At 36.2% G+C, this 17,347-nt stretch overlaps 1 protein-coding gene across 1 annotated transcript in view; it reads left to right on the top strand.

The window, feature by feature from the left end:
- Positions 1-60: 60 nt before the first annotated feature.
- LOC110453461 (U4/U6.U5 tri-snRNP-associated protein 1-like) overlaps positions 61-17,347 on the top strand; it is a 26,102-nt gene continuing 8,815 nt past the window's right edge. The window contains exons 1-16 of the mRNA XM_021502414.1: positions 61-430; positions 2,239-2,296; positions 4,275-4,333; positions 4,699-4,828; positions 6,679-6,781; positions 7,673-7,753; positions 8,231-8,327; positions 9,017-9,159; positions 11,128-11,274; positions 11,676-11,738; positions 12,718-12,836; positions 13,289-13,497; positions 15,034-15,167; positions 15,581-15,754; positions 15,894-15,995; positions 17,214-17,295. Coding sequence (XP_021358089.1) covers positions 223-430; positions 2,239-2,296; positions 4,275-4,333; positions 4,699-4,828; positions 6,679-6,781; positions 7,673-7,753; positions 8,231-8,327; positions 9,017-9,159; positions 11,128-11,274; positions 11,676-11,738; positions 12,718-12,836; positions 13,289-13,497; positions 15,034-15,167; positions 15,581-15,754; positions 15,894-15,995; positions 17,214-17,295 — 1,909 coding nt within the window. The 5' untranslated portion in view covers positions 61-222. The remainder of the gene's footprint in view (positions 431-2,238; positions 2,297-4,274; positions 4,334-4,698; positions 4,829-6,678; positions 6,782-7,672; positions 7,754-8,230; positions 8,328-9,016; positions 9,160-11,127; positions 11,275-11,675; positions 11,739-12,717; positions 12,837-13,288; positions 13,498-15,033; positions 15,168-15,580; positions 15,755-15,893; positions 15,996-17,213; positions 17,296-17,347) is intronic.

Here is a 17,347-nt window from a genome sequence, read left to right on the forward strand (position 1 = left end):
TTTGAAGAGCTTTGATTGGTCAAAATTAAAATATCATATTTTCTGCGGGACTTCTTTTACTGTAAAATGTACACTTCCGGAAAGGAATCGCAAGTTGTTCGATCGTTTGCATTATCGCTACGTACATAACCGAATGTGTGCTTTCCTTTAAGCATTGTCAGTGTTTACTTCCAGTAGGCATAATTCATTAAAGACAAATTTGGGAGTAACTGTCTGCTCACAATGGGATCTAAAAAACACAAGGAAAGAGACAAGGATCATAAAAGGAAACGCCGGCACAGGTCAAGATCGCGATCAAAAGAAAGAAAACGACATCGTGGCGACGAACGTTCTGAACAAGGACCGGAGAATAACTATGAAGATGACAACTATGGGAGGGATATAGAAACATTTGATTATAACCATGGTTCTTCACAACATGTTGAAAAATGTAAATGAATTCATGAGATAATCGAGATGGGGGGTGGGGGGGGTGGGTGTGTGTGTGTGTGTGTGTGTGTGTGTGTGTGTGTGTGTGTGGTATGTTTGACAATAACATCATCAGTGATCAATCTACAATTCATTTTTACGAGCTTAAAAATGTCTGAAATACGCATAGGCTATACTGATATGGCTCACAGCACACATAAACCCCCGTGGTTCAATCACAGACATACGTTTCTGGTTCAATGTGTGTTTGTAAGACAGAAAAAGGAGATACGTTGATGGAGAAATAAATCTTTTCCTCCCTTAAACGCTGTCTGACTATATTTTGTCTTACTCTGTAACATGAGAAAAAGAATTGCAATGGCCAGAACAGAGTTCGAACTCAGAACTCAAGATGGACGCTCTACCAATTGAGCTACCTGGTTGCCATCGATCGACCCAGTCCAGTTCCGCTACACTCTGTAACAGAGTCAAATGGAATTATTAGATAATGTCTTGTGAACTAGTAAAGTGAAGGCCCAGAACTGAGGTGACAGTACCCAAATTGGATCACCAAACCATCATTTTATTAAATCATTGCAAAATCTGAGCAGGAATTATATTCATTTATAGTTTTATCAAAGGAAGAATATCTATGGGTGTTCTTACAATCGAAATTAGCACCCAGGGCTCACTTGAGATATGTATAGAACACTCTGAAGTCACCAATCAGCGTCTCCGGTTTTTGCGAATGTCGAGACCCAAATCAGATCAAGGCTTAAATTTTGCAGTATCTTACGCTTCAAAGGAATAGTTTCTTGTCAGCATATTAACATTTTATGATGACCTTTAAAATTTATATGACAAAAAGTATTTCTATAGTGTGAATTTATGCCTATAGTCCAAAACAGAATGCATAGTCGTTGCACACGCCATTTTTTAAAAACGTGATCAAAACACTGACATTTGAGTTTGAATTACGTTTTCTTGTGCTATTTGAACTTGAAAACTAATCATCTGTAGACAAAAAATGGTACATGGCTATCTATTCTAAGACTACATCATTGTTATAACTGATTTGTTGACACATTTATTTACTTATAAATATTTTTGCAAAAAGTGATCTGATTTGGGTACTGATCCGATTTGGGTACTGCCTCCTTATATATACAGTTAGTGTAGATTTAAAGCTTGTTACAATATTGAGTTTGGATATACTACTAGTCCAGCTCCAAATGCTAAAGAGTGTCCGGTGATGGACTAGGTAGGAAAAAATGGACTTTGAGACTAGTTAGGATAAAATCAGTCTTGAAAAAAGAAGTGCTTTGACATTAGATCTTAGCAACACATTCATTTCCCACATGCAATGTAGCCAATGGAGCTGCACACTTACGCTTTCAACCATGCATTTGCATTTATATAATAGACATATCAAGCAAAAACTTAAATAGTTTTTATGTTGAACAAATTACCATTGAATTTATAAAAGAGAATGATTTTTTCACAAATAAAACATCAAAATAGCACAAGGAAGCTGACTTAGTGTTATAGCTAGCATTAAACAGGTTGGGAAATCCTCAACTTTCTGAGATGTCTTGAAAAATCAGGATGTACCCTGCCTACATGTGGTACTAGGCTTACTGATGCATTTATCATATAGTATTATTTATGTTGTAAATAATAAACTGGTCCTTTTTTTTGCATATGCATTTCTATGCCACCATTGCTAGTAAAATTATAAAGCTTTTTAATACTGAGTTGAATCCATACACATGTTTGATAATCATGCTGTAATTTATTTCGTCACTTGATACATTGTACTTTGTTTTGTAGCACAACCCCCATCAGCATCAGGAGGAGGTGAAGCTTCCTTAAGCATTGCGGAGACAAAGTAAGTTCAGTGTTAACTGATCATTTTGACCTCCAATTTAAAGGGTGAATTGCTGTGGAGCATGAATTGTCGAAGACATTTATGAATTATAACACCACTGAAATTATCTCGATACTCATTTATTTATTTTCAGGCAACAATAAGTCAAAACAATGAACAATGAAAGTAAATATATGTATGCATGTACATGTATGTGCAGAAACAAATAACAAAAAGTTGGAAATAGGCAAAGCTGCAATATCTATTTTTAGGTCACCTGAGCTTTGCTCAAGTGACCTATTCCNCTGGGCACACATTTAAAATGAAGTTTTATCTGACCTAGTAAGTATGTACATATACAAATTCATTATAAATAATCCACTGGTGACCCTGATAAAATGATGTTATTGTGTTGCAAGACTGGGATGGCCAGCATGGTCGCTGATCGACTTGAGTAGTTTTGTTTTCTGATAAATCAGACTTGGGCCAAATAAAAATATATGTGTGTTTCCTGTTTCGGCTCTAAAAAAAATAGGGTAGGTAGGTAGGAAAAATATTTCATTTTATTTTTTCATTTTTTTTCTTTTTCTGATGAAGAAAATCTCCTGATTACTTCTGTGAATGTTTAAAAATATGCTATTGTTTTTATAATTTTTGATTCATGTAAAATAAATACACTGTAAATATAACAATATTAATGCATGCACAGTTTTTGTGTTGAGCAGGCTCAAACGACACATTGAAGTAAATTCCTATTTGACCCATCTAAATGATTTTGGAATAACCAACCGTAATTTACAGTAGTGCTACTACCAGTGTTACACTTCTAAATTATCCCTACAGCTGGACACTAGACCTAGTTTTTAGTAATCCAAACTCCACTAATGGTCACCAGTGTTATGTTTTCTTTTGTATTACTGATACATGTACTTTCTGTTCTCAATTTCCACTGCCTCCAGTTAAGATTAATTGAACAACAAAATAAGTATATTTATATTTACACTATATTTACAACACAAGTTTTTTAATCTGTCATAAACTATACAAGTCTTCACTATCAGGAACTCAATCTCTCCACTTCAAACTTAATTATCTTGAACTGTAAAACTGCACAGATCTACAAACTACAGCTAAAACTACTATTATTACTAACTTCCTAGCTAATTCTCACTTATAACTCTAACTTTCTAACTGTCCTCTATATCTTTTGACCTCTCAACTGGGTCTCCTTAGCTCAACCTCCTTCCTCAAGACTCTTTAACTCAATTCCCAAACCCAACTCTCTTCTCCTCCTTCAGCTCCCAAGCTGAACTACCTTACTATCTAGATCTGTCTCTTAGCAAAATCCTGCTACAATAAAAATGTTGATGCTGTTGAAATCCTGTTAAAAACGGGCCATAAATCCTGCTAAATTTGACTCTGGTGGTCAGCATCAGCTAGAGGCACAAACACTGACATCACAGACTGGACTTCCCTACCTGAACTACAGACGGTCACACTAATCTACATATATATAGATCCCAACCTGTATCATAACCACAATTATCTACGGTTACCTAGCTACCATCTTCAAATAAAACTCTGACGCTGACCAAACTAATAAAATTCATAGCAAATTATATGTACACTTAAAACAATTAAACTGCTAATAAATGCATTACAATGACTATGAAAAACCAATAAAATGTCTTGGGGTCGGCATGAAAAATATAGGGTTTGTCGGGAAACGGGGAAACACAGGTATATTTTTATTTGGCTTTAATAGAAATTTAAAAAAGTAATTTGCTCACAAAACTGACCAATTGGGAATGTTTTAATTTCTGCTGAGTGACTGACCTCAAAATCTGTCCGAGTGATTGACCCCAAGACTCGATGGATGATGAGGGCTTCTTGTTCTTTTGAAATTGTAACTTTTTGACTGCAATCAAAATACACATCTTTATTATGAGCAATTGTTTACCTTTAATTCATGTTATAAGGGTATATTTTACTTTTTTAGTCGAATCCGAGCCAAACTAGGACTGAAGCCACTGGAGGTTAATTCAGGAGTGTCCAAAGGTACAGGTCAATTCTTTGAAGTTTTTATTCTGCTCAGGAAAATGTTGCTGTCTGTCGTAGATTAATCAGATGTTCACAGTCCTGTCTTCAGTAAAATGGCATTTAATTAATATTTGTCTACATTACCAAGACATTTCATAATATTTCACAGAACAACAATATTAATAAACACTGCTTAATTACACAGATACACTTGACTTGGTGTAAACAGAATAGCCTTATCAAATATTACAGAAGTACCATTTGTCTAGTCTACACACAGTATTACCAATTTTGTGCTTTGTAAAAGTAGGTCATAACACTAACAATATTTCTTTGAAGAGTGTACTTGAAGCTTATGGTTTATTTGAAACTTTGTTTTGCAGATAGTGAAAAAAAAAGTGGTGAAGATGTGCACAAGCCTGCCATTAGCATCACTCAGGAAAAACAAACGCAAAAGTTGCGTGAAAAGATGGAACGGATGAAGGAAAAGAGGAGACTTGGTGAAAAATTAAGGTAAATTATTGAAGTAAACAATACCAACAGTTTCCTGGTAAAATTTCTGTTATCTAGTTATGACTTGTTTTAAAAATCTGTATGGAAATTGATATTTGACAAGGTAGGTATCTAATTAGACCTTGAGAGACAATTCTAGTTAGATGTTGTGATATGATATTAACACAGTGCTGACATGACATAGCCGGGGATCTGATCTCTATAGAAAAGGACCTGGGCTTTGAGTTTGATCTATTGAAACAGCATACTAGATAAAAATGGACTAGTTTTCGGACAGTTAGTTCTATTTATAATAGAAAGATTTTGGTGCTTCAAAATCAATTTGGAGACAACAACAACAATGATATAAGTATATATATATAGAAAAAGACAAATTCTCAACAACGAGTCTGTAGTACTTTCATCTCCTCAAGTAGATTTTTCAGACTGTTTATTTGAAGTAGATGTTGTGATGTCATAAACTATGACGTCAAATAATAGTTCGCTATATCGCCGGATGCTATATGCGTACCCACCATAGCAATATCACAACAATAGAAATACATAAGTATGGCCTTAAGGTAAAGAGTACTATTTGTTTAGGATTTAGACTTACTAGTAATACTATTATTTAAAAAAAATAATCTCTGTGCAGAGTGAACTCGGGACCATCACATGACTGATCCAACACACTACTGATGTCACTACATCGGATCGATTATGGTGGTGCAAATTTACAAATATAACTCTTCTGTAGTCAAAGAAAAAATGATAAAAAACACTGATCAGAACTAATGTATGCACATCCTTTCAAATATACAGAAGTACTCGCTACCTTAAATGTTACAGGAAGTAAGAATATAATAAAATATAGTCAAACAGTACTGTTCAAGCGGGGTCTAAGAAGTCTGATGAATTTGTCATCAGCACAAGCGTGTATGTGTTAACTAACTGGTAAAAATCTTAAGCTGTCTGTTCATATTTGCTGTCTATGTACAGTCATCCTTGTTCGTAGCCCACTGCCCGTTTGACCGATATAAAATTCAAAACAATTGTTACAAATCAATTCATAAATTACATTACTAGACTTACAACTCATGTTTTTTAACCTTAAAGTTAAAACCATTTTGGAACGTAACATCACTTCCTTCTATAATTAGGTTACAAGTACCACAACGATGTGTATTACATTTTGATACACATGCATTTAGATGATTACTTTCAAACCTTGATCTAGTTAAAATACATTTAAAGATTTTTAGGTTGTCTTTTGCTGTTTATTAAAGCACAACGATCCAAAACTTTTTTCATACATTTTCTACCTCGTTTCAAATCTTCACATCTGTTCAGGATTACTGGAAATATATTAAATTTACGAGGGTTGAAAGTTGAAACAAATGGCATAATATCCATATTATCTACAACACGAGTGCGGTCTGTAAAAGGTCCCTTTTCAATTGCCATACTTTTATCTTTTTCAACAATACTCTCAGGATATCCTTGAGATTTCAAAAATGTAGTAAGTTCATCAAGCCTTTTCTTCATTGTAGTCTTATTACTCACTATAGTAACGATACGCGATGCTAAATTCAAAGGAATATTTACTTTAACATGTTAGGAATGGTTTGAGTAAAAATTCAGATAATTATGAGAATCTCTGGGTTTTGTATATAAATCAGTAGAAACAGTATTGTCTTTCAAAATGAAAAGCACATCCAAAAAGGGTAACAAAGACTCACTCACTTCCATAGGAAAACGAATAGAAGGGTGCAAACAATTATGCCCCCTAAAAAATCTTATATATATAGTGATGTAGTTTTTTAGACAGAAAAAATGTGATGTTTAATTTTAAAATTCTTTCAATGTTGCAGCAAAGTGAAAACACTGGGAGAAAGTGATTCGGAGGACGATATGGTTACCTGGGTGAGGAAAAACAGAAAAACAGAGAAAGACCGAGAAAAGGCAGAAAAGACTGTAAGTGTCTAGAGTGTTTTGTAAGCAGTATTCATAACTGTCAACATGTGGTGATTGATTGAACTTCAATGAAATTTAGAACAACAGCATACCTATCATTGTCACTATGTCACATCGTATCCAGTAAATACTGTATACCTGGACATTTTTCACTGCAGTTTAACTTTTGCCCATTTTAATTTCTGTAATGAGAGCAAATTTATCATTACAGCAAAATATTTGTAAACAACATAATACACATAGTAATACAATGTGAAGGGCAAATTTAATATTGGGAGAAAATGAATTTTACCGTGGAAGGACCAAAATTTGCTGGGCGAAAAACTTCCCTGTATACAGTATATTGGAGTGGGCTTTGTTATAACTAGAATAAGAATGTAAAGCACCATAACTAACTCAAAAGACATATGTAGGAAAGTATAAGCTTTAATAGCCTGTGAACCTGTAACCTTGTACATGGAAGTATTGGTCTGTGACATGTGCATGACTTCTTTAAACTAGTATCTTGGTTAAGAATTGGGAATATTTGTCGACATAATCGCAAAAGAATGAAAATATTTTATTGTTCTTTTTCTGTAGTTTGAAGATATCATGTCTTAATTTCATCTGACCAATGAGATGTCATGTGCATATGCATCATCTGGTAACATAATATTTATTTCGGTCAATGTTGTAAAATATGTGTGTTTGAATTGGGGAAATTAAACAGAAGATTTTCATCCTTAACTAGACCCTGAGGAATATTAAATATAGCCCTCATGTATCATAATCATGATCTTTATTTCTTTTGCTAAATTTATCAAAAGTCACTATACAAGGTATTTTGATTTTAAGATCCTTCAATGTTTCATTGTTAGTCAATAATCATATGACCTTTTTCTGCTTCTACAGGCAAAAATGTTGGAGGAGATGGACCAGGAGTTTGGTATTGGTAATCTTGTGGATGAGGAATTCAGTGTTAAACCTAGGAATGTAAGTAACACACAGCAAGCTGGGTCAAACTTGATGTAAACAAACAGTACTGTTCAGTAGAAAAACAATCCTATAAGAAATAGTTTACAAGATTTCTTAATAAATGAAATTAATCTATCTCATACCTATACAGGGGGTTTGTAGTATGTCTGTTAATTAATCTATCTCATACCTATACAGGGGTTTGTAGTATGTCTGTTAAATAATCTATCTCATACCTATGCAGGGTTTGTAGTATGTCTGTTAATTAATCTATCTCATACCTATACAGGGTTTGTAGTATGTCTGTTAATTAATCTGTCTCATACCTTTACAGGGTTTGTAGTATGTCTGTTAATCATGAAAGCATCTGTGGACTTCATGAAACAAATTTGACAGTTTTTTCAAATGATGCATACTGTTGTACTCAATGTATTTTATCTCTATGAATACCTTAAGTTTAACTTGAACTCACAACAAGGGATATATTGATTTCAGAATTACACCTCCAAGGACCTGAAGGGTCTGAAGGTACAGCACAACACAGAGCGATTCAAGGAGGGCAAGACAGTCATCCTGACACTTCAGGACAAAGGTTAGAAGTTGGTTAAGGTTGGAACATTGTCAGTGCTTTGTTCATTCTTTTACTCAGGGACTCACTTCCTCACAGCAGCTAATAACGTCATATGAAGACAATGCTGTTAGAATTTTATGTCCAGTTCAAGTTGATTTGTTGGTATCATTCTCAATCTTTGGGTAATACATGAACCCTTTTCCTCCACTGAAGCAAGAGTAGTGGTGTTGGTATAACTGTATATATCCATCACATACTCCAGATGTTATGCAGTGTATTTATAACATCAAATAAAATCCTGTTTTGTAATTTGTAACATCGCCTATTGTGATGTCACAAGGAACATTGGGAATATTGATTTTTTTTTTTTTAAATTTTGTCAAATTGATATTTAGTTTAAATATTCAAAAAATGTAAACTGTACATGTATGCTTTGTTTGAGTCGGAGATATAAAAAAAACCTCGGATTTCATATGATTTTTGTGGAACTCTTAAAAGTGTGGAATTTATCATACAAGTTGAAGGTTCCAAATATTGCAGACCTTCAGTGGTATATGCCTAGTCATACAAGACATGTAGTCTACATACTAACTAGGAGGACATTAATACTTTGGTTTCAAATTGTTACAAGGCCAGTGCCAACACCTAACATAAAATGGATATGATTATTATTGTATGTGATTCTCTACTGATTTTTAATCATTACACAGGCATCTTGGATGAAGACGGAGATGATACACTCATTAATGTCAATATGATTGATGATGAGTTCACAGAGAAAAACTTGGAGAATAAAAAGAAGAAGCCAGAGTATCAGCCTTACGATGAAGCTGATAAGGATGAGTACGGAACGGTGGGTACATGTTTTTGTGTCTGGTCACATTATTTCTACCAAAGCTGATAAGGACGCGTATGGAACGGTGGGAACATGTTATTGTGTCTGGTCACCTTATTTTTACCAAAGCTGATAAGGACGAGGATGGAACGGGGGGTGCATGTTATTGTGTCATGTCACCTTATTTCTACCAAAGCTGATAGGGACGAGTATGGAACGGTGGGTACATGTTATTGTGTCTGGGCACCTTATTTCTACCAAATCTGATAAGTACGAGTATGGAACGGTGGGTACATGTTATTGTGTCATGTCACCTTATTTCTACCAAAGCTGATAGGGACGAGTATGGAACGGTGGGTACATGTTTTGGTGTCTGGTCACCTTATTTCTACCAAGGCTGATAAGGACGAGTATGGAACGGGGTGTACATGTTATTGTGTCTGGTCACCTTATTTTTACCAAAGCTGATAATGATGAGTTTGGAACGGTGGTACATGTTATTGTGTCTGGTCACCTTATATCTACCAAAGCTGATAAGGACGAGTACGGAACGGTGGGTACATGTTTTTGTGTCTGGGCACCTTATTTTTACCAAAGCTGATAATGATGAGTTTGGAACGGTGGTACATGTTATTGTGTCTGGTCACCTTATATCTACCAAAGCTGATAAGGACGAGTATGGGACGGTGGGTACATGTTATTGTGTCATGGCACCCTATTTCTACCAAAGCTGATAAGGACGAGAATGGAAAGGTGGGTACATGTTATTGTGTCTGGGCACCTTATTTCTACCAAAGCTGATAAGTACGAGTATGGAACGGTGGGTACATGTTTTTGTGTCTGGGCACCTTATTTTTACCAAAGCTGATAAGGACGAGTATGGAACGGTGGGTACATGTTATTGTGTCATGTCACCTTATTTCTACCAAAGCTGATAAGGACGAGTATGGAACGGGGTGTACATGTTATTGTGTCTGGTCACCTTATTTCTACCAAAGCTGATAAGGACGAGTATGGAACGGTGGGTACATGTTATTGTGCCTGGTCACCCTATTTCTACCAGAGCTGATAAGGACGAGTATGGAACGGTGGGTACATGTTATTGTGTCTGGTCACCTTATTTCTACCAGAGCTGATAAGGACGAGTACCATACTGATAAGAGTGTTATCTTTACTCGTTTATCTGTTATTGTAGGGAGTTTCATTATCATGATTAATTCATCCTCATTCTTGGAGAGCAAAAGTATTAACTGGTGAGCAATAACAGTAAATCATTCCTAGGTTGCATTTGGTATCCAGGTTGAAACGGTTCAGGTGGCACAGAAACTTTCCTCGATTAATGAATGCACTTGGCTCGAACTGTACGCAGAGCAAAATTATGCACAGTTTTGGAGAACAAATGACAACATATCGATAATAATATGTCCTTCTTTCATGCGTCCACTTAATTATATAACATATCTTAAAATCTGCATGTGGATTGACCGTGTTTTTTTAAAGAAATAATGCAAACTAGCAATAGTCAGCATTGTGGTCAGGCACGTCTGGACCTCTCAATCTACACATACAAATATTCCTGAGGTCAGCCTCGGTTCAGATCTGTGTCTGTCGTTTTCTTTCAGGTTCAACTTTTCAACTGGTTGAACCGGATATGCAAAAGGAGCCCTATTTATATTTGTAGTAGTAAGTTGTGTCTTATGTATATAATGGGCAACCATGCCATAACAGAGAAAATATCTGCTGAAAACTCCTGATGTTTTAGGGGAAAATTAACAACATTTTAGAACTGCATAAGTGTTTCAGTTTTTGATTGTAATCATTTCATTTCGATGACAGAAAAACTGGCCTTCAACTAAGTGGATGTTTATGAAGTTTGTAATTTTTTCTTCATGCAAAAATTACCAATGTAAATTCACTTTTGTTGTAACTTTTTTATTTTTTATTTGTTTATTTGAAAATCTTACGACAAAACTGTTTCTTTTTCAGTTTAAACCTGTAAATGTTTTGGAGAAATATGATGAAGAAATTGAGGGTTCAAAAAAAGACAAATTTACACTAGAGTCAGGAGGGAAGTATGACACAGAGCAAGATAGACAGATGGAAAAAATACGAGAACAGCTTCAGCAACAGAGTGTAAGTATTAAACATCATCCCTCATGGTTAAGGTATCTACAGTTTGTTCAGTCTTTTTCATTAACCAACTTTTGTACAAAAGTTATAGGCCTGGGGTAAGTTTTAAGTGTAATTAATTGTGAAGAACTACTTGTATATTGAAACTGATGACAGCAAACTGGAGCCTTTTAAATGTTTGCAATCCTCATTGAATAAACAAAAAAATAAGAACTGAAATCAGGAACAAATCTTGGAAATGGAATGTATGCAAGCAGACTTCTGTATTTGAACTGAATCAGCAAAAAATCACTCCGATGCAACAAATGCAATTGTAATTTATCTAAGGAAATATGCTTTCCTTGTAAACTGCTTTATGATTAACATAACTGCTACTTCACAATACTGCTTGTCTTGTGTTATAGCATAGTCTTGGACTGGGAGTGTCTTTACACATGGCCAAAGAATACTTCACCCCAGAAGAAATGGTGAGTACATGTCTTTTGTATTTATTTCTTTGATCTTAAATTCATACCACTTGTCATGCTTCCTCACAGGCAGTCAGACCCCTATACGGGGGGATTGGCCGAGCAGTTAACACTCCGGCCTTTCACGCAGGAGGCAGGGGTTCAATTCCCGAAGTCGTCGTACACATGGAATATTCAGAGAAAGTTTTTTTTCTCCTGCTCACACAACTCCAACAACCCAGGTGGAGTATAAAACGGTCTGGGGTTGATGTTGTGGTATCTGTGCTGTCAAGTGAGGTGGCACTATAAATGATACCGTTGGAAGCACGGTCCCACTACGAACAAAACACAATACATCTCCAGCGCACACGCATGCATACATACACACAGGGAGATACTAGCCAGGTGGCATAGGACTAGTAGTTAGCGCCTGATAAGGCAGCTCCTGCAAATTTCTCAAAATTGTATTGATTAAGGTATATGCTAATTGTATAAATTGTATAAATTGTATATGTATATGCTAATTGTATAAATTGTATAAATGGTATATCTATGTACTGTAAAGCACTTTAGAGTGGCTTATTCTAGCTAGATAGGGCGCTATATCAAATGTTGTATATTATTATTATACACTTCCACTGAAGGTGCTGCATTGATCACATTGTCTGTATGAGCAGGCTACTTTAGACGTGTCGGTACTGTTAGCAAGTTCAGGTTACTGCCATCAATTTCATGAACCTTCTAATCACAAGCTTTTCCTGCACAGTTCTGATCACATGGCCATAATGATATAAATTTGTAAGTAATAACCCCCAAAACGAAGTTTATACCTCAAAACATGAATTTGTGTGCAATACCTCAAAAACTTATTTTATTACATGTTCGTACGTGCAAAGCATATAGTATGTTAATTCCCTCAAAGCATAAATTGCATGTAATTATTTTTAAAACATAAATTATGAAACTTTTCTAAGCACAAAGTAATTTCTTATTATTACAGGCAGCAAAAGCCTCTTTTAAGAAACGGAAGAAAAAAGATAGAAAAATCCGAAAGAAGCAAGTGTTTACAGCAGATGACCTTCAACCCCTGGAAGATGATTCAGCTGATTTTGGTTCAAGGTAATTGTCATAAATTGTCCAGGCTCACTGGTTACACATTATACATAAACTAAGATCTTCTAATAAGCAAGTTTAATTTCATACGCTACAAGCCTTTTTGCGGTAATATCTTCCTTTAACATATTGAATGAATTCAGATTTACATTAGTGCAAGATCATGACTGTAAAATTTATCTCAATTTCCAGACTTAAGGCTCAATCCATCTGTTTTCTCTTCCAAGAGACACTTTTATCCTTTCTCCCTTTCATAAAAAATAATTAATCAGGGTCTCCAATAAACAAGGATCTAAGGTTCAATAAGAATATTACTAATTGTATTTGATCATCAGTTGCTACTGTTTATCATTGTGTTTTAAGTTTATTCTTTAGGGATCCTAAAACATACCATCTTAAATTCATGTACTTAGACTTATCTTAATTATTGTGTGATATTTTCTGTGTTGCTTATCCAGATCTCGTGGACAAGGGCGACAAGAAGTGCCAGAAGTAAAGCCAGAAGCAGAACAGTCCTGGTACGACACATCTCAGCCAACAGATGCAGGCCTGTCCATGGCTCCAGTAGTTATTGACTACGGCCATCAACATATTATTCCAGGGCTGGACATTCCAGTTGTGAAACAAGAAATCATGGAGACTGAGCCTGTCATTGTGCCAGATGAGGGTAAGAGGGATAAGATCATTTCTCATAGTCTTGATTGTTCAATAATTTGTCACACTCCTGAAACATATGTGATGTTAAAAACCTAAAGTTAGATAACCTTTATATACCCTGCGTATTTGATCCTCCTGCATGTTTTGTAAAAAGAATAATATATTATACCAGTGAAGGATCATAATGAGTGACTACCCTTGGTTTTATTTTTTACAAAATCTGAGATTTTCTTACACATCCTCTGTTTAATAGTGGACATTGAAGATATCTTTGTTGTGCTGCATCCTTATCTCTATCTATTTTTAGCTCACAGGGTCCGAAGGACCAAGGTGAGCTTATGCCATACTGTGGCATCCGTCGTCCGTCCGTCGTCAGTTGTCTGTCAAAATTGTACAAATGGTGGGTCTGACCCCACAGGGGGCTGAGGGGCGAGCCAAAATGGGGCAATTTGGCTATATTGCTTTAAGCAACTTCTTAAGAACTAAGAGATGGATATCAGCCATATTTGACTTGAAGCATCCCTAGGTAGTGGAGATTTAAAATTGTACAAATGGTTGGGCTGACCACCCAGGGGGCTGAGGGGTGGAGCCAAAAGGGGTCAAATTGGCTATATTGCTACAAACATCTTCTTCTGTAGAACTATGCACTGGATATCAATCATATTTGATCAAAAGCATTCATGGGAGGCAGGGATTCAAAATTGTTCAAATGGTGTGGCTGACCCCCCAGGGGGCTGAGGAGCTGGGCCAAAAAGGGTTATTTTGCTATATTACTTTAAGCGACTTCTTCTCTGGAACTAATAGATGGATATCAACCATATTTGACTGGAAGCATCCCTAGGTGGTCGTGATTATTAATTGTACAAATGGTGGGGCTGAGGGCGGTGCCAAAAGGGGGCAATTTGGCTATATTGCTATAATTGACTTCTTCTGCAGAACTATGCCATGGATATCGATCATAGTTGGTCAGAAGCATTCATGGGAGGCAGGGATTCAAAATTGTATAAATGATGGGGCTGACCCCCCGGGCTTAGGGGTGGGGCCAAAAAAGTTTATTTCTTGGAAATGGTTGAGATCCCCACCATATAACCATATATACAATTGCTGAATATAAAGAGAAGAATGCACATTTGCTTCCAGGATGGCCCTAGGGTCTGGCCCCACCCTTGGAGACATAGTCCCTGGGTCATAACTTTGAAACAGTTGAGATCCCCACCCCAGAACTATATATATAAATGCTGGGCATAAAGAAACGAATGCAGTCATGATATTAGAATAGACCCTTGGGTCTGACTGAACCCCTAGGGACCTAGTTTCTTAGTTTTTATAAATGATCTTCTGTTTTTCACAAAGTCATAGTATAGATCAGCTGAAGGAAACCAAATTTTATGTTTAATTAAAATTGTGACATAACACTCATGAATCTGATTGCTCTAAAAGGGAAACATGAAACAATGTCTTATGTTTATCAGAACTTTCTCCAAAATTCTCTAAAAATTCAACTTAAGTTTACATATTTCTGAATGGTCTTCTTCTTTTATACCAGATGAATTAAATGAACCCAATGAAGACTTGTCGAGTGTACCGTTTCTGGAGGATGAAGCTGAGAATGAATTACAGAGTGCTTTGTCAAAGGCACGGCGAATCAAACTGACAAAAGACAAGTCTAAGATACTGAAGGTTGGTATCGTATAGAACACAGGATTTACATTTAATTATCATTTTGGGAGTCATTTGCTATTTATTTTGCTATGTGAATTATGTTACTACATTGTACTAGCTCATTAGTGAGAAAACCTATATCTGCAGCAATTCCTTTAATGTAAATGGGTTTAAGAACTGCTTCAAAAGCCCAAGGCCTAAAACTGTAATAAGTTGTTGAATGTTGAAAATGTGCAGCAAATTACAAAGTTGATCATGGCTGGGTACCATTGAAATCAGAATGGTCTTTGATGGGTTGATGAAATTCGTCTTGAACATTGGAAGGGAGTTTTGCTGTTGATAGGTGACCAAGTATTAAAGGAGAGATTTTCTTCTTACAGATGACTGAGTTTGTGATTTTCTTTTGACGGTATGGGATGTATTTTTGACAGGTAGCAGCTCAGATTGCCGAAGAGCGAGCCATCAAGATAGAACAGGAAATGGATGATGATAAGGAGGAGACCAACATAGTACTCAATTCGACATCCGAGTTTTGTCGGACACTTGGCGACATCCCCACCTACGGTCAGTCCGGTAACCGTGACGAGGAGAAGGAAGAACTCATGGTAGGTACAAATTCATATTTGCTAAATACTTCTGACATTAATCAATATTATACCAAAGTACTTGTATTTTTAATGAACCAAGTTTTTGGTAAAGTATGAATTTGAATCTCTTTTACACAATTTATTTATCTTCACACAGGATTATGAACGAGAGCTCATGGAAGACAGGAAGAGACAAGAGGAGGAAGAAGCAACTGGATGGAACAGAGTTGAGATTGACGAAACGCCCGTGGACATTCAGGTGGGTGACTAATTTCTAATTTCTAATTTCTGCTGAGTGAGATCTAACAGAGTGATAGTACATAGTTTCTGCTGGGTGAGATCTAACAGAGTGACAGTACAGAGTTTGTGTTGGGTGAGATCTAACGGAGTGACAGTACATAGTTTCTGCTGGGTGAGATCTAAAAGAGTGACAGTACATAGTTTGTGCTGGGTGAGATCTAACAGAGTGACAGAACATAGTTTCTGCTGGGTGAGATCTAACAGAGTGACAGTACATAGTTTCTGCTGGGTGAGATCTAACAGAATGACAGTACATTGTTTGTGTTGGGTGAGATCTGACAGAGTTACAGTACATTGTTTCTGCTGGGTGAGATCTAACAGAGTGACAGTACATAGTTTGTGTTGGGTGAGATCTAACAGAGTGACAGTACATTGTTTTTGCTGGGTGAGATCTAACAGAGTGACAGAACATAGTTTCTGCTGGGTGAGATCTAACAGAGTGACAGTACATAGTTTGTGTTGGGTGAGATCTAACAGAGTGACAGTACATTGTTTCTGTTGGGTGAGATCTAACAGAGTGACAGTACATAGTTTGTGTTGGGTGAGATCCAACAAAGTGACAGTACATAGTTTGTGTTGTGTGAGATCTAACAGAGTGACAGTACATAGTTTGTGTTGGGTGAGATCTAACTGAGTGACAGTACATTGTTTCTGCTGGGTGAGATCTAACTGAGTGACAGTACATTGTTTCTGCTGGGTGAGATCTAACTGAGTGACAGTACATTGTTTGTGTTGGGTGAGATCTAACTGAGTGACAGCACATTGTTTCTGCTGGGTGAGATCTAACTGAGTGACAGTACATTGTTTCTGCTGGGTGAGATCTAACTGAGTGACAGTACATTGTTTCTGCTGGGCATGGTCTTACAGCACACTGTTATACTGTAGTTGGTGATACTACCATGTACACTACCGGTATATTCTATTATTCAGTTTATCGCTTTGTAGTCCATTAATTAACAATTGCTCCATAACTTAATGTATATTTTCATTGTCTTTATCAAGCTGCATAATTTAAGACATCTTTATCTTTTTGTTTTTTTAGAGAATTCCAAAATAGATGGATATTTTCTTTAATTCATATATTCAAACGATTATGGTATCTAGCAGTATCATTATGTATCTTTTATAAATGTAAAGGTAAGCATTGTGTATAACTTTTTTGCTATGATGTGTAAAGGGAGAGGAGAAGGCCGTCTTGGATGATGAACCATTGGTAAACCAGGGTGTTGGGGCTGCACTGGAGCTGGCAATGAAAAAAGGTATGTGTTTATTGTCTCCACCAGGATCAGCGTACCTTTAGTCATTCTGTAG

Source organism: Mizuhopecten yessoensis, unplaced genomic scaffold, assembly GCF_002113885.1.
Source record: "Mizuhopecten yessoensis strain PY_sf001 unplaced genomic scaffold, ASM211388v2 scaffold7317, whole genome shotgun sequence".
NCBI classification, from domain to species: domain Eukaryota; kingdom Metazoa; phylum Mollusca; class Bivalvia; order Pectinida; family Pectinidae; genus Mizuhopecten; species Mizuhopecten yessoensis.